The sequence below is a fragment of the Halichoeres trimaculatus genome, unplaced genomic scaffold (assembly GCF_033239565.1).
Source record: "Halichoeres trimaculatus isolate MK-OKI-2021-1 unplaced genomic scaffold, fHalTri1.1 fHalTri1_scaffold_4, whole genome shotgun sequence".
Lineage (NCBI taxonomy): Eukaryota > Metazoa > Chordata > Actinopteri > Labriformes > Labridae > Halichoeres > Halichoeres trimaculatus.
Window position 1 is genome coordinate 21,345,323 of NW_027437182.1, and position 24,035 is coordinate 21,369,357.

Here is a 24,035-nt window from a genome sequence, read left to right on the forward strand (position 1 = left end):
AAACATCTGTTCACACGGTTGAATTGATTTTTTCTTTTAACGCTTGAATGAATTTTCTATCATGACGCCACCACCCCGCCCTTCTTTCTCCCCGCGGACAACGCAGGTCCTCGAAACATGCGTACCCGCTGCCCCACAGTGTCCATGGTGACGAATGCAAACTGCAGCTCATCGGCGCTCTTTTCAAACCTCTTTACCGCGTAAACAAGTTTACTACGGGTCTATTCATCACCTGAAGTCGACGGAGGGTGAAAAGAATAAAGCCGTAATGTATATTCAATGTTAGTAGGTAGTTTCAAACAGGACACTTGTACCGGTGACAATGCGCGAAGTTGACGTTAGTAAGGCTAACGTTAGCTAGCTGTCAGGAAGCAGGCTGCGACAGAGCAAGGTGAGTGAAGGCTAACTGAGGTTTAATGCGAAGTCCTCTAACTCTGAACTGTAGCCAAACTGTGCTTAATAGACAGCTAATGCTATTTAACATCCTTATGAAGCGTAAAACGACACTCAAAGCTATTATTGCTATGCTGGCCTTAAAGAAGCTGCTTGATGTTACTATTCGATTAGCTGAGTTTGTTAGCTTGAGCTGCTAATACGTGACCCCTTTAAACCTACACAACAGGTGTCAAACTTTACCACATGATAAATTATCTTCATAGTCGGAGTCATACACGCTGAAGTTGGCAACTTGTTAGCATCACAGCTCCGGATTGGCATTAGCGAGGTAAGTTCAGGGAACAAGGTCTTGTTCCAAAACTAGTACACAGACTTTTCAGATCTGGACTACAATATCGTAAAGAGAAAGCAGACTCTTTCAAACACAGTTACAGATATGTGAAACTTCTATTATGTCAAAAAAGCAAGAAAAGGCAAGCTCCCCTTTTCTCTTGAGCACCACATCGGCTACGAATCTAAGTGGTCCTTGTCCGGACCAGGTTCTGATCCTGAACCACATTAACTTGGGTTGTTAAGATTTACACAGGATCATCCTAGAGACACTAAAAACTCCTTACTGGCAAAAGTCAAATTTGTAAAATCTTTGTTATGCCTGTAAAAAAAATGCAGTAAAGGCCAATTCAACTGAATTTTTGTCTAGCTCACACTGTACTAGGTCTTGGTCCAGAACTCCAATACTTTTCTTAAATTATTCCAGCAAAGCTACTTATCTTTAAACACACTTTCAGATCAGTGAAACCTATGTTTATAGATACGTGTGTAGTTTAAAACATTTCTTCTCTTCAGAAAAACATTGAATCTGGTTCTGATCCCAAACCTCACAACAAACTTTTTTTTGTCTTGTCCAGACCACACCACAATACTTGACTACTGCCCTTTTCATCCCAAAGATGTGACACAGTTTTTGGGGACAGTTAAAGTAATGTTGATCAGAACCAGTACTTTTTACCTTTAGCCCCGGTCCAATGGGGCCAAAAGTAAAAAGTGAAATCCCTTTTTTAGGAGATTCAGCATGTTTACTTAAAGAGTCTGAAGTTGATTAGAGGAAAGTCTAGTTCAGAACTTGAAAGTCTATATTCAGTGGTTTTGAGTCAGGGCCTTGTTTCCTTTACCCTCCCCATGATGAACAAATCACAAGCCACAAATGAGATGCTTACTTCAGCGTTGTTCTGTGTCATGTGCTTGTAAATAATAAACCTGTTGGTACCTTTTTAGTGCCACATGAGCAGCCATGAACAGCAGCGCAGAGAGAAAGTTTGTCAATCTGAGAAAGCGACTGGACCAGCTGGGTTACAAACACACGCTGGGGATAGAGTCACTGCCACTGGTGGAGAAACTGTTCAGGTGAGACCTGTTTCCACCCTTTAACTACTTTACTCTTCACTTACAGACACTGAGTCGTGACTTCAGACATGTCTTCTTCTGTGTTACAGTGACCTGATCCACACGACTGAAAGCCTGCGCAATGCCAAACTGTCTGCGGGTAAGACAGAGAAAGAGAGTCGAAACTTTGACGCTCTCCTGGAGCCATACAGGGCGGAGAATGCTCGAGCTGTCAGGGAGAACAACGAGCTGCATCTGGAGCTTCTCAAAATAAAGGAAGAGAAGGACAAAGTCACCAGAGGTAGGCTATGATAACAAAACGCTGCATATATCGAGCATTTCAACACGTCCTGGACACCCACTCTGGGAATACTGGGATGAAAACACTGATTTTCTCACTCTGCACACACACAAAATTACATGCTCCTATTTTTTTCAGAGCTAAAGACCCACATCCGAAAGCTTGACCATGAGACATCTGATCTGAAGTTTTTAAACAACCAGTATGTTCACAAAGTTCGCTGCTTGGAGAAAGACAGCAAAGCAAAAGCTGAGCGCATCCAGCAGCTGCAGGAGAAGAACATGCAGGCTGTGGTGCAGACACCAGGTAACAGCCAGCAAGGTCTCACCTAATACAAACATATCTGTGCTTTTGTTAGAAACATATTACTGTAGATTATTTCTTTTAAAAGATTTGAAAATCAGAAATATCACTCTCACAGGTGGGAAGAAGCGCAGCATCCCCTTCAGACGTCAGAGGATGCAGATTGATGAACTCGTACCATCCTCCACTACTTCATCCTATCCTGTCTCTCAGCCTGATGATCCATATGTGGCTGACATGCTGCTGCTGGCAGACGGGAGGTTGGTGACACCTGATCTGTGTTCATTTGACGTGTTAATGGCAGATATCCACGTTTACTTTATCTCTTTGTTGAGTGTTTCCCCACTTTTATCTGCAGGATTCACGAGCTTCAGGCAAACATAATAAAGATCAAGCTAGACCTAGAAAACTCCCAGGAATATATAAAACACTTAAATACTCAGGTAAGAAAAACAGTAACTCAAGCCGTAAAGCTTAAGCTGTGATGGTAAAGAGCCTGTTGGAAAAATCAAGACAGAATATTAATAAATACAAATGAAAAAAATCAAAGCAGAGCAGAAGAATAAGCTGACAAAGATGTTTGTTTATTTTGTTCAAGGTGGAAGAGCGAGACAAAGAGATCAACCGCCTGAATCACGCTCTTCATGGAGGACGACCTCATGATGTCATTTCCCTCGAGGCTCAGAACATCAGCAACGAGAAACTGATCTCCCATCTTAACCTTCAGGTAAACCAAACAACCATATGCTTATATTTAAAATCTGGTGTTAAAGCACGTCAATGACTTTATTTTATTTTGTTGATATATTTTTTTGTTTAATTAATTAACCTTGCTGTTACAGAGTCTGAGCTCTTTTTTTTTTAGTGATGCAGCCGATTTATCTCTCTTTGAGAAACTACCAGACTTCATTGTCAAAAACAATATTTTAAACTCACACGACTCTAGAGTTTGCTGATCTATTGCTGCCCTAATCAGTGGACCAATAAGATGATAATTAACAATAACACATGCACAGGGTTCCCGCGGATCCTTGAAAAGTCTTTAAAGGCTTTAAATTCATTATTCTAAAAATAAGGCCTTAATTGGCATTAAAATGTCTTAAATCCAATTTTCAAAAGTCTTAAAAATTTGAACACATCAGTAAGATTTATGTTGGATTGAACTAAAAAAAATATTTGGTAACATTTATCTAACTTCCAAAATAATTCACCGGTTTACTCTCATGGCAACGTCGCATTATCACAATAGCAGAACTAACAAAACGGTGATGTGGTGCACCAGGATCTTTAAGAGCAGACGCATGTATTGGTTCTACCTACAGTGCCAGGAGATAGAAATGAATTGGGAAAAATTGGCAAAAAAAATCCAAAAGTGGCCTAGGAAAATTGATTGTGGCAGCAGCATGAGAATTAATTTTTTAATTAAATTTCAAAAACCATGTAAAAATTCCAAAAATGGTTCTGACAGTGGCCAAAAAAGATTAATTGCTGCAAAATAGGCATAAAGTTGTAAAATTGGGTTTAAAAAATGTAAAAATGGTCCAAAAGTGGGAAAAAAGTGTTTATATTGAGGTAAAAAAATAGGCTTGGAATTGTAAAAAATGGGTAAAAATGGTATGAAAGTAGAAAAAGGTTAATAAATAGGTGCAAAATAGGTATGAAATTGGAAAAAAAAAATGGCAAAAAATCCAAAAGTGGCTTAGGAAAAATGATTATGGCAGCAAAGTTGGGAATTAAATTAGATATTAAATTTTAAAAGACATGGGAAATAGGCATAAATTTGTAAAAATGGGGTTAAAACGAAGGTAAAAAGTGATATTTTATTTTAAAAAAAACAGTGGGTTAAAATTGCCAGGTAATTTACGTGATGTTTTTATTTTTTTGTTTTCTTTGTTTCAATTGTTGTTTGTTGTTGACTTGGTCTTAAATTTTATTTCAAACGACCTTAAAAAAGTCTTACAAAGTCTTGAATTTAACCTGGGTTGAGCTGTAGGAACCCTGCATGCAAACCTTTTACAGTAGGATTAGATCAAGAAGTCTGTATTCTTCAGTATTTAGTTACAGGTTTGGTCAGAGGAGTCAAATCATGGAGAAAAGTCTGATCGTTGTTTCTGATTTTTCTGCCAGAAAATGTTAGCCTAGCGAAGAGCTCTATCTCTGTAGGAGATGAGAATAAGCTGAGAATAAAAATTTCAGCGATAAAAACAAGAACTTAGGGGTCATACTAAAATAGCTGTGGTATGACATACAATAAGATATTTCTCTCATTTTTGGAACCCTGTTCTTTTTCAGGTCCCAGTCTCAATGTCCACTCTAACTGTCCTCTTGTGTCTTCACGCTCTGTTGCTGCTGTACAGATTGAATACCTTCAAGAAGCAAACAGGACTTTAGAGCAGAAGGTGGAGGGGCTGCAGCAGAAGAAGAAGGACGCTTCCTCTGAAGTGGCCAACCTTTCTCTGAAGAACCTGGAGCTGTGTGAAGAGCTGACTCACATTGACGACCTCGCCAAGCGCATGGAGATGGACAAGGAGCGAGTGTTGGAGACGGCTGACATGGAGCTGCAAGAAGCAAAAGTAAGATGAAAACGGACGTTTGAAATACGTGATTTTATATAAGGGGTGTTTTGTCATGAAAACATCTGTCAGTGGACTATCAAGAGGGATCCTTTGATTCTGCATTCATGATACTGAATTAATCCACCTCATAGATGAATTAATGATGTATATGAGCTAACAGTGACAGTTATCCTCATTTTTTTAATCTCTTTGCCGACAGAAAGAAATAATGAGGCAGCAAAAAATCATCGAAGACTTGGAGGACGTTATCACGAAAACAAGACGAGTATGTTTCACCACCTTTTATGTCTTACTTGAAACATATAGTTGACATTCTTCACAGTGCCAGTCCGTGTTTTGATTTCAAAACAATCTGACCTCAGGAGCAGTCTGAGGGTGACTTTGAAAAGGACCGTCTGAGAGATGAGCTGCTGGAGCTCAAAGAGCAGAACGAGAAGATGGAGGGACTCGTGAACTTCCTGGAGGAGGAGAAAATTCGGCTTCGGGAGAAGATGGAGAAAATGATGACAGCTGGTAGGAGGTAGTTTGGTTCCATTTAAACCTCTTCTTCTAACAGTTTTATATCTTTGATGTGAGTTTCTTACCAACTTGTTCATAGACAAAGACTTGGTTCTGGAGCTGGAAACTATGAGGGCTAAATATGGTGTCTGTGGAAGGGAACGCTCCCCGTCACGCCTGGATATGTTTGTCAAGAGTCTGGAGGAAGAGAGGGATCACTACCGCCTGGAGGCTGAGCGCTACAAGAGAGCCAGAGGGGCTGCTGGGTTGGATTTAAGCCCCAGCCGCAGTCCAATCAGAGGCCGGAGTCCTCGCTCCAAAGGGATGAGGGTAAGAGACGATGGTATATGTTTGATCTTTGCTGTCTTTGTAAAAAAGTGTTGGTATTAGATGGCCTTTACTTTTCAGGGAGGTCCTGCAGAGTCCGAGCTGCTGCGTGTGTTACAGGAAAGGGATGAGCTGAAAGCTGCTCTGTTTGACTTTGAGAAGCACATGGAGGACATCCAGGACAAAGTGAAGGTCCTCAGTACAGAGAGAGACCACTTTAAGACGCTTTTTAAACAGGTGACTTTCACATGTTCATGTATCTGTTACACAAACTGAAACCAACTTTCACAGACCCTTACAAACTAGATGTGTTTGTTTCCTCAGGCTCAGGATGAGCTGAAGCTGACCCGTCACTCAGATCTGTCACCTGACCTCCTGAACCTGAAGGAGGAGATCAAACAGGCAGAAATACGGCTGCAGCAGGTGACCGCTGAGAAAGATACTCTGATGGACAGACTGAAGGTGAGTTCTTTCAGCCCACAACCCCAAAAATACACACTAAAAACAACTGCGTCAAAAATAACCCAGTTTGGGCTGTTTTATAACCCAAATGTTGGGTCATTGTAACACCAGCCCAGTAGTAGTTAATTTGACCCAGCAAGATGGGTTGGCCCATTTTAACCCCAACAGATGAGTTAAATGTTCTAACTAAATTCTGGGTCAAATTAATTACAGTTTTGGGTTGTTTCAACCACATATATTTGAACCAGTACACGCGTAAAAAAGGGCAGTTCAATTCAGCTTCATCTTGGGCATGTTTCAAAAAGCCATGGAGCGCTGACAGCCAGTCCATGCTGTGGAAAGATGGACAACACATGTCCGCGCTGTAAAGCACAGACATCAAGTCTGTGCTGCAGGTCGCTAACAACCGATTTATGGCAAAGTGTTTAGAAAGGTAATCTATACCATTAATGGTGGATACAACCTGTGTTTCCCCATGCACAAATGGTGTACAGTTAGATCTAGGGCTGGGCGATTATGGTAAAAATAAGAATCCCGATTATTTTAAGTGATATTGAAATCACAATTAATAAACACAATTTTTCATTTATTCAAAAACTTCAGTACTGATTTAAACACAACTTTAAAGAACCAGCAAGTGGCACATACAGTATTATTGATACACATAAGTCACACACACACTCGCTGTGGCTGCACATGAAGCACAGGAACTTGCATACATCTACACTGTGTGGCATATTAATTGTTTTTCTTCGATTATATTGTTTTTATGATTGTCAGATGGCAATATTGAAATCACAATTAAAATCCAATTAATTGTCCAGCCCTAGTGAGATCTCATATCCACTGCGATCCTTCCTCACTCACGGTTACAAAACGCTATCACAACAAAAAAAAAAAAAATTGCTTAAGTTGATGTCTTAAAATTTAAAGGAGCAGCTATTTTAATGTACAGGCATTATTTGAAGTGTGGTTACAGAGTATATGTAATTATTTGAAAAGGTGCTGATATGCCTGACTGCTCTGTGCATAGAGCCTGCTGCAGTGTCTGATTGGTGGAACACGTCTGTCGAAGTGATGACATGATGATATTAGAATCACAAACAACCTAGATGCTGGGTTGATGGATTTTTAACTCTCACTCGAGTTGCACAAAAATAACAAAACTCTAATATATGGATGCACGATATTATCGGCACAATATCGGTATCGGCTGATAAAAGCTTAAAAACGCGTTTATCGGTGTCGGCAGATATGAAAATTTCTGCCGATATGCACAGCCGATAAGGTGCTATTTAGTCAGGATTATTATTATTTTCCATCTAAAAAATAAGCTCCTTAAATAAAATGTAGCACTTCATTTATTTGCACTGCAGAGCTCTGTGTCTGTCACCAGGTTGTTACAGTAGCTCTAAAACAATCAAATGCAACTTGGTTATGTTTAAAAATGCATTGTACATTTAAAGTTCATGTGATCTAAAGAAATTATTTTTCTGTATTTCAATACTGAATGTCTTGAGTTTGAAAAATTAATACATTTCTTATTTATGGTAAAATCAAATGTTTTTTGTCTTGTTTTATGTGGGTTTCTTAAACAAATAAGACCGTCACAATAAGAGTAACATATAAATTCCAGTACAGGATAGACTTAGCTTTCTTTACAGTGAAAAAAACAAACAAACTTGTGATTATCAGTATCGGTAGCGGCCAAAAGGGGTTTCAATATATCGGCATATCGGATATCGGCAAAAATCCAATAACGTGCATCCCTACTCTAATATAAATAACCCATTATGGCTTAAACATGTCGTAACCCAGCAGCTGAGTTGGTGAAATAACCCAGCTGTTTTTATTGTGTAGTCATGCCAGAGACAGATGACCCCCTGCTGTGGGAATTTACTGATAGGCCAAACAAAAAACAGACAAATGTACAAAAAAAAGAGTCACACAGGTCAAACAAATTCTGTTTGCATGGTCCAATTAAAAATGTAACCCTTATTTTTGTTGATATCTTAGAAATCTTACATTAAATATGCAATTAAAGATAGTTTTTTTGCCACCCCTATCAGTGTTTAGTGACCCCTATTTGGGAACCAGTGGCTTATATACATTAATATGTTGATTTGGTATTAAACAAGTTTCAATTTTCTGCAGGTGTCTCAGGCCTCAGCTCTCACAGACAGACAGGGAGACGAGAGGATGATTCTTGACCTTGAGGCTGCCATCAAGACTGTGAGTGTGGAATAAATATTCAAAGTAAACCTTTAAACTACTTGTTAAGGTTGAGATCCATCTCTTAACTAGAACTCATGTACCTTCACCTCTATGTGCCTGTTATTAGCCTGTATTCAGTTAGTAATGCGACGTGTTTTCCCTGCGTTTTGTGTGTAGTTAGAGCAGGAGAGGCTGGACCTGCGCTCTCAGGTGTGTCTCCTGAAAGAGAGTAAGGAGGCTGTGGAGGCTGAGCTGCAGGTTCAGTCTGCTGCTCTGATCCAGAGCGTGGAGGAGGTGAAACAGCAGAGGGTAGAGTCCAGCACTCTGAGGTGTGTCTTTTGTTTGCCTTGTAGTCTACGGCCAATAGAGGTGTCACATGCATTTGTTGATACTCATTAGATACACATTTACTAAGTGAAGTGTTCGTCTTTTTCCATTTGATTCGTGACACTCCTCTTCTTGTTGACAGCGTGAGGATGATCAGGTTGTTGTTGTGTTTGTCGCCAGTATGTTCTGCTGATGGATTTGTTCCTGTGTGTGTCTGCAGGCTTCTGCAGGAGCAGATGGAGCAGTCACTGTCTGACACACAACACAGGCTGTCAGTAAAGATGAACGAGCTGCATGCTGCTCATGAGCAGATCGACAAACTGGAGAGGAAAATAGGTGGATATTTACACGGCTGTTATAGTTGATATTCACTTTTTAGGTTTTCTTCTGTAGCTGCTGCATGTTTGTGTCATTTTTGTCTGGCCTGACAGAGGAGCTGAGTCAGATAGGCTCAAAGCACAAGGAGGAGGTGTCTGCTCTGCACAAATCTATCTCTGCCCTGGATCGAGAGAAGGATGCTCTGCAGGATGAGGTGGATCAAAAGACTGAAAAACTGGTTGTGCTCCAGGAGGAGTTATCGAAGAAGGTAAACAACAAACATCGACAAAACACACTTCAACAAGAAAGACTCTTTTTTTTTGTTCAAACTTGGCAAGAAAACAACTTTACCGAGCCAGAATGGACCAAAGGAATGATGATGAGATTGCTGATGTGGCTGTCCTTTCAGGAGAAGACAGTTGGGGACGTGAGACTCACAGTCACAAACATGGACAACGCCTTAGCGTGAGTTTGGGGATCAGTCGCTCCTGCAGTGGTTTTGAATAAAACTAAATGTTGGATGTGTCACAATGTGTTATCCTTTAGCCAGCTGCAGGGGGCGCTGAACAGCCGTGAGAGGGAGCTAAGCAGCCTGAGGAGGCAGCTGGAGGTGAGTCAGGAGGAGCTGAGTGGACTCAAGAGGGACAAAGGCATCACCATCAGAGAGAACAGGAGGCTGCAGGATGACCTGGCTACGATGACCCGAGAAAACCAAGTAAAGCGTGTGAAAAAAAAAAAAAGAGAGATTTCTTCTTATGTGTGTTAGAAGCTGATGTGTTTACTGTGTGCAGGCTGTTCACGTGGAGATGGAGGAGGCTCTGCATGAGAGGGACGAGCTGAAGCTGAGGGTCCATTCCTACATCTCTGAAGTGTCCCGGATAGAAAAGCTGATGGCTACGAAGGTAAGAGAGAACTTGTCACTGTCCTCTGGTATCAGGATCGCTTTTTTAAGTGGCTGACTTTACAACGTTGACCCCAGGAGCAGGAGAACAGGGACCTGCTGGAGCGGTTCAGGACGGCACACTCAGAGGCAGAGCAGCAGGAGCAGAAGTTACAGCAGGCTGAGGGTCTGAATAACTCCATCCGCCTGGAGCTGCTGTCATCTGACACAGAGCGCAGACATCTGCGGGACACAGTGGGTCATCAGGAAAGAGAAATCCAGCAGGTGAGACCACAGGCGGAAAGAGCAGCTAACAGCTTAAATACACCGGATGCGTCTGCAGTGCATCTCTGTTCTGTTACAGCAAACGGATCAAATAGGTTTCATTCAAATCAATGTGTCAACTCACACCGGATCCTGGCTGGTCCGTCGTATAGCAGGTAATACGCAGCCATCCTATTTTTGACGGACGCAGAGCTGTGAAGCATAAATTCAGGGTAGGAAAGATCAAGCAGGAAAGGAAGTTGTGACCAGAAACTACCTAAAAACACCCTCTTTCAAAACGAAACAGACTGTGTCAGAATCAGTTCATATTTAGATTTACTACGATGATAAACGGACAACATGAGTGGAGCCAGACCAGGAGTTAACAGGTTTGAGGTTTTACAGCCCAACATAAATGAAGAGAGGCTTATCAGTAGCAGAGTGGGAAGCCCAGGAACCTCTCAGTCTGTGAGTCCAGCTGTCGGTCAGTCATACAGCTTGTCTGACTAAACACGCAGATGGTGTGAGTTGACAAATGCAGTCAAGAAGCAGCGCAACAGAGTCACACTGCAGATGTATCTGGTGTATTTCAGGCGTAATACCTCAGCATTTTGGGAAACAGTCTGAACATTTTTTATGCTTCAATATAATGACCGATAAGTGTTGCTGTGCCTACAGCATACTCAGGCCCTGCAGGCCTATGAGGCCCAGGTTTCATCCCTGGTTCGCGGGATGTCCAGACTAGAGGAAGAGCTGCACAAAGCAAAGGAGGAGAAGACGTCTCTTATCTCGGACTTAGCCTCCGTCAGGGAGCTCTGTGTCAAACTGGACTCCAACAAAGAGCTCACCTCTCGTCAGCTCACCTCCAGGAGCATGGATCTGGAGAGGGTGAGGCCTTCATCCCCTCTTACTTTCAGACATCAGATATTGTTCTCATATGTAGGTGGTCCGAGTCAGTTTCCTGTAACTGGACATAAATCTGATGTTCTGTAGGTAACAGGAGAGCTGGAGGACGTTCGCTCAGAGACTGAGCTGCTGAAGAAACAGCTGGCCAGTGAGCGCCTGACCGTCCGTAACCTGGAGACACTCCTCTCCACCAATCGGCACAAGGAGTTCCAAACACACCTGACAGCTAGCGAGAGGGAGTCAGAGCTGAAGGTTCTACGGGACAGACTGACTCTGGCAGACAGCAAAACGTAAACACAACATGACACCAATGTTGAAAAAAAATTCTTTTTATCACTATTAAGTGTGATTCCAGGTTTAAAATGTGTTTAATGTACTCAGTGTGGAGCACAGCAGGGAGGTGTCTCAACTCCGGGGTAAAGTCTCTCAGCTGCAGACGGAGATGGACGTCCTGAAGAGACAGCTGACATCAGAGCGCTTTGAACGGTGAGCTGATCTTTTTTTTTTTTTTTTTTTTTTTAACACTGAGGGTGCTCTACAAACCCTGACTCAAGAACAGAGAACGAGTGGAAACGATATCAGTAACACAAAATTTAGCATTCTATATCAGAAGACTAGATCATTGTGGTTGTTTATGGTACTTGTCTAAAAAAATGTCAAGGGAAATGGCACAGGGGCTTTGTTATCAAACACTGCAGACAAAACCATTTTTACCCAGTGATGTCCCTTATTTGAAGAACGACCAACATCAGCCCTTTTCTTTGGCTGCACTTTTTTTATTAATTCAGAAAACCCTTATTTCTCATTGGAAAGCCCTCTAGAGACTTTCCAGAGGCAGAGCTACAGGAAGACCTTGGTGTTTGAGGCCCACCTCACTGATGTCATGAACTGGTTTGGAGCATACCGTTCTGAGCAGGTTACAGACACATTTAGGGATTATTCTATTTCTCTCTACAAACCATGAGCTAAGTGATGTCTGCATCACTGGATTTTTAACAAACCTTCTAATTTTATTAAAATGAGAACTGTTAAATTTGATAAATGATTTATCATCTGATCATAACAAATTTGCCAATTTCATACTTGATCATTAATCTTAGTCATTTTTTTTCAAGCCTTCAAATACTTGCTACTTCCAGCATCATCAGTACGAACATGTACCCTTTCTTTGGTCATTCTTAGTGTAAAGGAAACATTTTTAGAAGAGAAACATGTTATTATCTGCACAATAAAGGTGAGGCATTGATACATTTTAACATGTCAAGGAAGTATTTTGGGGTGTCTGAGCATCAAGAGTTCCTGAAAGCGGCAGTAAAAACCTGCTGGTCGCCTTTCCTAAAGTCCTTCAACAAAGCTTCTGTGTCTATAGTTCTGAAACTGGAACCTTTGTTATTTATGGTTGAATCAAACCTTTTTGTCTTGATATATCTCTTAAGTAAAGTTTAACACAAGCGAGACTTTCAGTTCTTTATGATGAAAAAATGCTGAGTAAATACCCATTTGGCTAAAATGAGTTTGAAAACTTGGATATTTACAACATCTAATAAAGTGAATCTCCTGTTTTTGGTTTTGGGTTAGTTTTACACTGCCAGACTGACATTCAGGATCATTCAATGATCATATTAAGTCACAGCTGCATGTTGCTGCAACTTATTGAGAAAACTCTGCAAATATTCAACCAATAAGATTAAGAGGTGTTCACTTTGATGTTTTTTTTTTCACCAAATTGATCATAAATTGTTGTATAAAATATTGAAGCACCTGCAGCTCTAACATGTTGGAGATAAAACAGTGTTATAGCACATCAGCAGCAGAAAATGAACATGTCTCCACCCTCAGAGAGCGGGCTGTTCAGGAGATGCGCAGACAGGGCCTGTCCTTCAGCAGCTCCACCAGTCCTCATCACACCTCGTCTGAACGCTCCATCCTCCGAACCCTCAACAAATCCTCCGACAGATCGGCAGACAGGTGAGGCTTTGGACAGGTTGAGTGTGACTCTGTCCTCTTTGGCCTTTTGCTTTGGTTTCTGTTCTGAACACAAGACTTAGAGCTCATCCTCTTAATACTGAAAGGGTGCAAACCCATGACTTCATTTTTCAAAATATAGGTGTTGCCATAACTATCAGTGTAAAACACTCTTTTTTTTGTTTTGTATTAAGCTAAAACTGTTTTCACTGTCTTCTCAGGAGTGTGAGCTTCAAGGATTAACCAAGTGAGACACAAATGAGGGCGTCGAAACCCCCTGGAGGCATTTCCTTCTCTTCACGAGTCTGGACATGAACGGTGACGACTCCACAAACCTCAGTGTTAATAAACCTGCAGCATCATGCCTGGAGCTGCTCCAAAACTAAAGGTCATGCAGAAATTCAAACTGACAGCCATTATTTTCTGACTTCTTATTAGCTGAGTCTCCTCTCTGACAGTATGTTACATAGATATCAGCCTGTCAGGGTCAGAGAAACATCCTGACATGACAACAACCTTGATAATGAAAGGGGTAGATGAAGTATTTGTCCATTCCTGTGGTTATGTGAGTTTTTACACTTTATGTTAATGTTTTTGATAATGTTTAAATTATTAAATTATTCAAAAAAATAAAGCAAAAAAATGTAAAATTGTTTTATTACAAAGTCAAAGTAAAGCTGAAAAGAAAGCTGAGATCCATCAAACCCGATTTTACAACCTTTATAGACTTGGTTTGTGTTTTAGCCCGCTAAAAACTGACCTCCTCAACGTTTACAAGAGAAAACAATACAAAGTTTGGTCTTTAGCCTTAATAACTCCTCTGTTATTTCATACTGATTTGGTACGTCACTGTTACAGTGAAGAACAGAGAACACTGACATGAACATGAACCCCAATGAGGACCAGCCGGGGATGTGTGTTGAGGTTATTTTTTCTGTTAACACGTTTCACAATTGAAGCACTGATCATGCCCAACAATTCACATCAACAGAGTGTAACAATAACAAATAGTGAAATACTAAAACCAGCTGTTGAGTTTGGTTAGAGATTAAAAGTATCACTAAAAGGATTCCCACAGACAGACCTTTCTGCATCACTTTGAAGAGTTAAGGCCTTTGCACACCGAGTCTGTTATTTTCAGATACGTTTTTCGGATCCATAATCTAAAAAAACGTCATGCAAAGACACCTTGCACACTGAATCCAATCCGTTTATTTTTCTACTATTGCAAAAATTCACAGTACAAGGAAAATGGAATTGTGAAGAAGTGATCAAGTAGTTGATCCTGAGCAGCGGCTGTCAGTATGTTTGAGGTAAGTGTGCTCACACACATACACAACGACATACAGACACGTATTCATCATCCAAACATTCCCAATTATGGCGAATTATAGGGATACGCGATAGACATCTCACTATTCTGATTTCTCCTCAAAATAATTATACCAATTTTAAATTCCATTTTGATGAATGAAATGACATCATTATAACAATTTAAGTTGGATTCTTAAAATTTGCATTTACAAACTCCAAACCCCAGGACTGACAGGGTATACAAGCAACTTTTTCCCCTCCTCTCCTAATACAAAAACACACATGGGCAGGAGAGTTTTCAATGTGAGCGGGGAGTGTGCTGATTTCTGTGAGAGGAGCACCAGCAAAAAGTGAACGAGGCGAAACTCGAAGGAGAATTACATACAGACGTCCTAAAACAGTTGCGTTACAATTTGCAACCCATCGTTGTAATATAGTCATTTCATACATCTCATGTGCAACAACCCGTTGAGTATATTCGATATATCCCCCACCTCTACCCAACATTACAGAAAATGTGTAGGAAAATGTGAAAACTATGTTGCAACTAGGGCTGCACAATTATCGCAATCGCAATGTCAGCACATGCAATTACGTAATCGCAAAAGAGGTACGATTGTGCAATTATTTTAAAAAAGTGTAAAAAAAAATGAGCGTGTTTGTGTGAGTGATGTGTGTGTGTCTGTGTGTGTGACTGAGTAAGAGAGCGAGCGTGAGATGACCAATCAGTCACTGTTTCAACTGGTCATGTGACTACCTGCCCCCCTGGTACGGCAGTTTAATCAGACAAGATGGAGCACAAAGAAGTAAGTGAGCCGCTCAAGGCGAAAAGAAACTCTAGCTCTGTTATTTGGTGTTATTTTGGTTACCGGTTGAATGACACAGCAAGAAGATGTAATTTTCAAAACATGTAAAGCAAAAGTGGCATAAATGTGCTATTTTGAATACAAACAAAACAGTACTGTTGTGCTGTATATTGTTGTTTGTATACAGTAAGTTTGGATATTTTGAGAATTATTACACGATTAAAATCTTCAGTAATCCATCTCTGCTTTTTTCTTGATTTTTCTCCATCATAACCAAGAAAGTCTGGACTCATGACACAACTTTTTTTATTAAATCGCAAGCACAATCGCAATCGCAATATTGTCCAGCTAATCGCCAATCGCACCTTTTCCCCAAATCGTGCAGCACTAGTTGCAACTAGCCTTTGGTGTCACATTACCCTGGAAATGAGCTAGATGGATGCAAAAAAAAAGCAAAAAAAACGAACCTGTTCTAAAAATAATAATGACAAAGTTTTGGTGTGAGTGTGCAAACATGATTGACATAACATAGATTTACAAATTTCATCTTCGGTCAAAAAAAAACTGACTCTTGTGTGCAAAGACCTTCAGAGTTAAGGTTAGGTATGAAAGACTAAACGTCTCTGTACAGTTGCTTGTCCAGGGTGGGATCTGTCAGAGAGCACGTGAACTTGTTCTTGTTCGTCTGTTTGAGCTCCACCATGATTGGTCAATAACAAAGGTGGCTTTAGATTGAAAACTAACAGCTTAAACATTAACACCATTCAAGGCACCACAGCAGCAAATTTATTTCCCCCAGAGAGTGATGGCTGTGGTTTGAGAAAACAACACTTACTCTGCAACAGAAAGGTCTGCCTGTGTGGGCAACATTTCTGTGATGTTTTTAACACTTCTTTATAAAAAAAAAAACATAAATGAATTGGTCTGATTTGTTTTCCTCAACAGTAACTGAGTCATTAAGACCTTAAATATCTAAAAGCAGGGCCTAGTTTGACCCCTTATTAAGACTCTGGAAATGAACATGTAACAACTTTGCAAATACTGCAACAACCTGTAAAACTTCCTGGTGAGGGAAACATAAGATGCCTCCAAATAACTAACATTTAACCTCCTGTGTGTGGGCAGCGTTGATCTCTCCTTCTTTCTTCGAGTTAACTGAGCGCCCACAGAGCTGCAGGCACATGACACGCTCAGGCAGAGGTATGATGAGCTCTGAAAAGACGGGTCCAGGAGAGCAGATACCTGATCCACCTGTTTGAGCCAGTTTAAGGCTGATAATTGGTTTTAATATCAGTGCATCGCTGAGATTTACAGGAGTATTGTTCTCAGCTCTTTTTACACTCAAGTGGTTTTGAAGAAAAATATTTAACTCCTCAAATAACATTACAAATCATCCATTCAGAGAATAACTGAACACCTTAAGTAAAAGTATGTAACTGCTATAAAAACGCACGGTTTGTTCCCTAAGAATAAAACTGTACACTGATTCTCTATAAAAATAATCTCAGAGCTCTAACAGATTGCACGTTTAATGCCGACAGTGTTGAGTGGTTGTGTTGGGGAGAGGGTACGTGAAGAGGGAGAAGTCTAAAATGTACTTGGGCAGCAGTTCCCTCAGCAGCTTCTGAGGTAAGCTGCACAAGTAATAATGTAACGTTTCCGTGGTGACTGGTTTGTACCACGTTTGTCTCTCTGGGAAGTGAACAGAAGGGGGCGCTCCGATTCGCTGCAGCACAAACTCTGAATCGCCCTCAAGGCGCTCGTAGGAGCCGATGAAGTCATAGGACACTGCGCAGGGTTGGCACAAGTTGTAGACCGGCATCCAGTGCTCATTCATGCGCTCCACGTCTTCGTCCAGCAGGTAGTGCACAAACTCTGCAAAGGTTACGTCATCTCCGGTAACAGAGGGGTCTTTAGCTCGACCTTTTCTGTACCGCTTTATGATCTCCACGCCGTACTTTTTCTGGTACGACTCGATCTCACCGAACTTGTTCCTGTATGCAGACAGCAGCCGCTCCATCGGCTCGCGCACAAACATGAACTTGAAGTAGTGTTTGAGACGGTACCGGATCTCCTCGGGTTTCAGAGCGGACAGAAACAGCAAGTCGCTTTTGTGGTCCATCTTGATGTTTACGTCCACGCTCTCCAAGGTGCCACCCAAGACCTTGAGGACCCTCTTCCAGTTGGAGCACGCCACCTTGGGGACGTAGCAGTACAGGAAGCGGTACTGGTCGTTAACCAGGATGTGCTGCAGCAGAGTCTTCCTTTGCAGTGGGCTCAGGTTCCAGATACTGTGAGGCATGTTCTTCTGGCTGCACACAGTCCTGATGGTCCTGTTCCGGATCTCCTGGATGATCTAAACATGACACAAAACAGGGACTTAAAAGTAAAGTCCACTAATTTTAGAAGATCGTGTATCAGCAAACAACCACTGATTAGATCACTGTTGTCAGAGTTATCTCTGGGCTTGAAGCAAACTACAACCCACTCCTTCTGAATGATGGAAGTACAAATGCAGTTCCATGAGTGCCCACTTGAGGCTGTCCCCAAAACCTAAGAATTTTATTAGAGTCTGTATCAAAATGCGCATTTTTGTGACAGGATTCAACATTTTTAAAGCCTTTTAAAGACGATGTTTGGTTATGTATCCTCCAAAATTGTTTCCACTGGTTAACCAAAACAGTAATCTGATAAATTAATAAAATGTGATGCTGCCGTTCGACTGAAGCAAGAGAAACAGAGCACAGCAGTCTGGTTTAGCTAACCTGCACTCTCCCTCTGTGTCTGTCTGGAGTCATTTTAAGGTTCTTTATTTGTTCACAAGCCTCTTAGTGCTTTGAGACCGGCCTACATTACTAATTCTTGTTCCTTTGTTTCATAATCCTTTACGGCCTTTTAGATCCTCTGCAGCGGGGTTTCCAAACAGTAACTTAAACAAAATCTCAGAAACTTCACTCTACGTTACGCTAGAGAAGGAACCTCCAGCTGCAGTTTGTTTACCTTTGTTCAAAACAGTGACGGCTGCTGTGTCACATGTTCCAAGAAAGATAGTTTGATGGACATATTTACCATCATATGTCAACATCTCTTCTTCTAACAACATGACTAACATGTCAGGACTGGACTCTCCTACTACAGAGCCATGCTGTTGTTATAGAATGTGGTTCGACATTGTAGTCCTGAAATATTTAAAGGTGCAGTGTGTAATTATTCACAAGCCATCAAACTTTTTATTAGCATTTCACATGGCATTTTTTTTAAATTAGACCTTTATGTTTTTATTTTATCTATTTTAATGGAAGTGTATGCTGCCATGCCAGAAAAAAGGGGGAAAAAATCTGTATCATGATAAAGTGTAAAGTTACTTTTTATAATAAGATGTTTTTCACATTACTACAAAATATTGCCACATTTTTACAACATATAATGCATTAATTACAAAATATTGTCAAAACATAAAAGATTTTACATTTGATGTCATTACTGGTATTGTTAGACTCTTGTTTGAATGGTGAGTTTATCCAATCTTCTAGTAGATTTCACAGAAAGATCAACAGTGGTGTTTCTGTGATTTGGGCAATGGTGACACTGGAAAAGCCAAATGATGCTGCCTTCCCAAAACTTACCTGATTATAACATAAAGGTTTCACATTACAACAATAAGTTATCACTAATAGCTTCAACATTTTAATGTTATAATTGGATAAATAGTGTATTGTTATAGAATAAATGTATCATGTTATAATTCTATATGTCATAAGAATGTAAAAACATCTTGTTGTGGGGTGTAAATAAACGGTATAATAAGGTACTTTTAACGTTATAACGTGATACTGATGTAATTATTTTTATTTTATTTTTTTTTTCCTGGTATGGCAGCAATTGGCTTCTGTATTTTTCTGTATCCTGTCTTTAATGTGATGCAGGGCAAATCTGATCAGTAAGTCATATTAATCAAAAATATGGGGACAGCATCTAATTATCTTGATGCTTTTTGTTCCTATATTTACAAGCCCTACAGCATCACTCAAGATGAAGAACTGCACATCATGACTTGTTGGAAGTAACAACAGACCAGAACTTTTCAGGAAGTTAGTTCTGGTCAGTTTGGAGTTGACCCTTTTCCATGATCCCCTACAAAGAGTCTTTAATCTTACAGTTGGGCACATAGGTTTTGGAATACTGTGAAAAATCAGGTCACGGGACAAATCCCGACCTAATTCTGCTTTGGACCTGTCCACTTGGATAAACCACCCAGCAGAACTCTGGTCCCTGGTAGTGCCGTACCTGAGAGTCCACGTCCACAGCGGCCGGGCCGTTCTTCCCGTCCTGCCGGGTGAGGTCCAACCGCCGAACGTCCCTCCGAGGAGAAGGCGTCTCCACACCGTTCAGGATTCCTTTCTCTATCATGAGCAACAGGCCTCCGGACGCGACGATCACCAGGAACGTTAGCAGAGACGGTAACACGGCAGAGCTGCGGCGGACCGAGCCCGAGCTCACGGTTGTTCTGAAGTTTATAACCGAGCTGCTACGTCCTCCTCCGGGTCTTTTCACCCCGAAGTCCTGCCTGTGGGGAGCCATCCTGAGTGTCCGGGGGTCGAAAATCACAATCCGAGGGAAGTTTAACTCTCATTAACCCAAGAAAAAACGCTGGACACCTACCACGTACCCATAGTTCACTTCCACAGTGTGTTCAATGTGCCAACGTAGCCAGCGACTTCCGCATGAGTTTTCAAATTAAAAGCTTTTGGACGAAAATGGTTCAAGGTGAGTTAAAAAATTACAAACATAACAAATAAGACTTTAATGAACTGATAAATCGCAACAATTATGCTGCATTATAATATATATGGCCTTTTATAAAATAATGAATTAATGTCAAAAAGCCAAAAAATAAATAATTTAGAACATCCTGTAAGGGTTTTCAAAGTAAAACCATTCTAATGCACACAAAGTCATAAAAGTCTGATCGGGGTAAACTTAGTAGAAGCATGACTGAGCATTTTGTTTGACTGGGGTGGCCCAGCTGCAGCACAGATTTGTGCAGGGATGGCTTGAAGTGTGTGCTTGCTCACACATGCCTGTCTGCATTTATTTACAAGATCTGTCTCCACTTCCCCACTAAAACACAAGCTATCACCGGAATGCACTGCTCCTACCTTTAATAACTTCAATGAGTAAACACCACAGAGTAGCCTCACTGTAAAGTTTGGACCCTCAAGTCTTTCCAAACTAACCTAATGTCATATAAGAAACTTGAAAGGTTGTGTTTGACTACTGTTTTACCAGAAGAGTAAAAGAGTGAGCACCTCCTCCTCACCCCCATGCCCCTTGGGAAATGTAGTTTAGAAGAGTGTATTCTCAATGCACCGTTCACAGTTTGTAGTATTAACCCGAATTTTGACACTTACGGTAGTTAACAGAGTTTAAATGTTTACAGGTATTCTGCAAGTAGAGACACACTGACATTATATCTTTGACTCTGATCAAACACTTATTATTATTTGAGCTAGTTTATTGGCAGTTGTGACCTCCTCTACATATTCTGCTAGATACCGTAGTTTGTTACAACATTACAAAAGAGAATAAGAAGAAGAAACAAGGACTTTGGATATCCTTCATTTAGAATAGAATCAGAGGTAATTACTTTACTGATCCCAAACGGGAAAACTGGTGTTACAACAGCAATTATCAGAGCCAGTAGAACAATGAAATATATACATAAGCACTGAAAATATAACAAGTAGGATCACAAGAGATACGCCAAGATTTAAACATGACAACTGTATGTAAGAAAGGTCAGTTTGGTTAACTTAATCACACAATTGCAGACTTGCTCAGACTTGTTTAGATATTCGATGTATCAGCCGTAGGAAAGAGTAATTAGGTAATTTGAAGTCTTTCCTGGTCAACGGACAGCTGATAGAGGGTTTAGGACATAGTAGGTATGCACAGGTAATCTGTCTCCTCTGTATTCACACATGAACACACCTCCCAAGATTTTTAAGTATGCTGAAGTAAATAAGCTTTCTAAGTGAGAATGTACATGCAAACATCTCTTCCTGTCTTTATCTGAACATTTCTCAGCCAGCCCCTCAGGCAAACTTTTTGCAAGTAAAGTCAGGATGAGCAGAAGTGAAATCCAAGAAAAATCCCTACAACAAAGGAGGTTACAATGTTTGTACCATGCAATTGGGGCTGAAGAATAAGAATAATCTAAAGTTAAGGATCAGAGCCACTTTCTGATGAGGCCAGTAAACCCTTTTCTCTTTCTTTCTTTTTTAATTATCTAATTCAGAATTCAAAGATTGAAGCCAGGAACAGAAAAAGATTTTGCACATCTATTTTTCAGGCAGGCGTGTCGGAAAGGAATGATTCAGTCCAAAGAAATTTCTTCAAAGATTAAAGTCAGAAATTTGAGACAAAGGCAAAGCTTTGTTGGTCTTGCTTTGATTCTATGCTGAAATGGTCGACACAGCACTTGACACCTCATAGTTTGTGAATTGCTGTCAGTGTCACTTTGTATTACTCCTCCAAAGCACATGAGGGCAGTGTGGTCACTCAGATCGTCTGATCGCCAGCGTCCTTTCTTGCTACATATTTTGCTTTTTCCCTGTGAGTTTGAGTGTTGAATGTTATATTGAAACGTCATGTTGCCGTATGGTCCAGTCATTTTTCCATGAAGGAAAGAGAGGAGATAGTTCAGATCTGTGTGTTTACATTCAGTGTTGATGTGATCAAACAAACAGTGGCTGTGGCGTGGGTGTCTGTTGCTGCGTCTTGTTTTCAACATCACTTGCATGGCCTATTCTGCATTTTTTAAGTCCTGCCCCCAAAGTTCCTTTAGCCCACCCTTCCAACCTCCTCTGACGATGAAAACTTGTTGCTGTTAGAGACATGGAACAACTTTGGGACATTGTCAGGGCAGAAAATTCATGAAATTTTCAGGGGTACATGTGTAAACGAGGCTTTGGTCATTCATCCATCCGGATTAAGCTCACATTCTCTTTTCCCAGTCTTTGGTTCAATTGTTCTTGTTAAAACCAGCACTTCTAATTTAATCCCATCATGGTGTTTAATCTAAGATTGCATGACTGCATCGGTAAAGAGCAGAAAAAAATGTTCTGATGAGAATTGAACTGTTTTTCTCTATTTACCCTTAGTCCAAAAAGCATCATAAATCTGAATGCAGTGTCGTATTTGGCCAGGGGCTCCGCCTGTAACTCTTAGTAATTTAGCATTAGCTTTAGCCTACAGATTGTATTATCATAAAAAGCTGTTTGTGTCTACAGAGCTGTTTATATCAACAGCCTTTCCTTGAGTTTGTAAAGCCTATTAAAATAAATCTGAGTGAACAGCACACTGAAATATAAATCCAGCACTCTGCCTGGAACAGTAATCTCCAAATCTTGGCAAGGTTTAAAAGGGACTGCTTCATGTTTCCATGCTGTGTGTTTATTAGTTATAAAAAGGATTAAACATAAATTTTACATCAGGAAATGCAGCTTAAAGATTTATTCATGGTTTGATCTTTGATCTCAATTTAAACACAGATCTGATTCTGATTTAACATTCACTTAATTAGTGTTATCAGAAAGACTTTATTTAAGCATTTTCTGATTCTTTTATTTTCTAATTATTATTATTTCTGTTTTTTTAATTTTCATTTCACAGTACAGCCTACATTTGACGTAAGGTTATTTTATTTCAATGAAAACATCTTATCTCAGAAGCAGACATTTTGCCATTAAAATTTCAAATTCATTCTTGGAAAATTAAAAACTTGGGGTAATCACATTTTTCAACTATTATCTTTCTAATTTAATCTAAATCTTGTTATTTTATTACTTTTTTCATTTCTGGAAAATTTACAACTTAAATCTTGTCAATAGTAAACTTTTTTCTGATAGATTACTGACTTGATTATAAATTCAAAAACTTGCAACTGAGCTCCTAAAAAAACTTTGACTTGCTGTGATAAAACATATAATTGCATTATATGAACAATATAACTTCCACAATATGGTTATTAAAAAAACCCGCACATGAGTGTATCCATTCCCTCAAAGGTAAAACCTTGTGCACTGAAATAAAGTGTTACTTATTGGGAATTGTAGGTGGGTGTGAAGGGGAAGAAAGAGCTACCCAAGGAGTACAGCCAGATGTCCACAGCTGAGGCAGTGGAGATTGCTTAGCAAAGGCTCACAGCTCTGGCTGCCGGCCTGAAGAGGTACAGCAGAAACGTAGAGGCCAAGAGTAAAAAAGGATGTAGGATGAAGCCCTACTCAGAGCTGAGACTGAACAATACTGTGGGAATATCTGGGGAAAGGGGCATCACATAACATCAACGCCTAGTGGCTGGTGGACCTATAAGCAGAACACAGCAGCCATTAAACCTCTGCAAAAGTGGTAAAAGACACTTTTCCTCAGGCAGCCTGCAGAAGCATCAGAAACTACATACACCTATTCAAAAAAGCAGATCTTAACAGCAAAAAGGAAAATGTTTACTTATTGGTTTTCTGAAAAGATTTTAGTTGAAGCAGCTCATTTGGATCAGTACACACTTTTCGGGGTGACTTTTTCCTCAACAGGTTGTATTTGGCTGACTTGACTGATAGGCAGGCACCCTGTAGCTATGTCATATGGCACTCCTGGAGTGCAAACGCAATGGGTCCAAAGAGGACATGTCTTGCACTTAAAATTTACAACTTACCCCAAGCAAGTTGGTTATAACTGTCCCTGAGTGCATTAGTGATGAGCTAGCTTGGCTTACCGCTAACCTCTGAGAGAAACAT

General features: G+C 40.4%; 2 protein-coding genes across 2 annotated transcripts; one reads left to right on the plus strand and one right to left on the minus strand.

Moving 5' to 3' along the window:
* The first annotated feature begins 110 nt into the window (after positions 1–110).
* Positions 111–13,831, plus strand: cep135 (centrosomal protein 135). Its single transcript, XM_074667958.1, has 26 exons — positions 111–391; positions 1,672–1,800; positions 1,890–2,080; positions 2,219–2,386; positions 2,502–2,643; positions 2,742–2,826; positions 2,982–3,110; positions 4,741–4,956; positions 5,159–5,224; positions 5,322–5,472; positions 5,558–5,787; positions 5,866–6,021; positions 6,109–6,246; positions 8,401–8,478; positions 8,638–8,789; positions 9,008–9,123; positions 9,219–9,373; positions 9,515–9,570; positions 9,652–9,820; positions 9,897–10,007; positions 10,085–10,270; positions 10,928–11,137; positions 11,243–11,445; positions 11,537–11,641; positions 12,995–13,123; positions 13,342–13,831. The coding sequence occupies exons 2-26, from the start codon at positions 1,688–1,690 to the stop codon at positions 13,361–13,363; spliced, it is 3,477 nt and encodes a 1,158-aa protein (XP_074524059.1). The 5' UTR covers positions 111–391; positions 1,672–1,687; the 3' UTR covers positions 13,364–13,831.
* A 12-nt stretch (positions 13,832–13,843) lies between these two features.
* On the minus strand, positions 13,844–20,124 carry chst14 (carbohydrate (N-acetylgalactosamine 4-0) sulfotransferase 14). The gene is made up of 2 exons (XM_074667959.1): positions 19,528–20,124; positions 13,844–17,596 (listed from the first exon to the last, which is right to left on the minus strand). The coding sequence occupies exons 1-2, from the start codon at positions 19,819–19,821 to the stop codon at positions 16,769–16,771; spliced, it is 1,122 nt and encodes a 373-aa protein (XP_074524060.1). The 5' UTR covers positions 19,822–20,124; the 3' UTR covers positions 13,844–16,768.
* Positions 20,125–24,035: the final 3,911 nt, after the last annotated feature.

Excerpts from the sequence above, each read along its gene's own strand:
- cep135 (XM_074667958.1), top strand. The coding sequence starts at position 1,688 with ATGAACAGCAGCGCAGAGAGAAAGTTTGTCAATCTGAGAAAGCGACTG. Across the intron at positions 3,111-4,740 it reads TCTCCCATCTTAACCTTCAG|ATTGAATACCTTCAAGAAGC; the intron begins GTAAACCAAACA and ends GCTGCTGTACAG. Across the intron at positions 9,374-9,514 it reads AGGAGGAGTTATCGAAGAAG|GAGAAGACAGTTGGGGACGT; the intron begins GTAAACAACAAA and ends CTGTCCTTTCAG.
- chst14 (XM_074667959.1), bottom strand. The coding sequence starts at position 19,821 with ATGGCTCCCCACAGGCAGGACTTCGGGGTGAAAAGACCCGGAGGAGGA. Across the intron at positions 17,597-19,527 it reads CTGTGGACGTGGACTCTCAG|ATCATCCAGGAGATCCGGAA; the intron begins GTACGGCACTAC and ends TGTCATGTTTAG.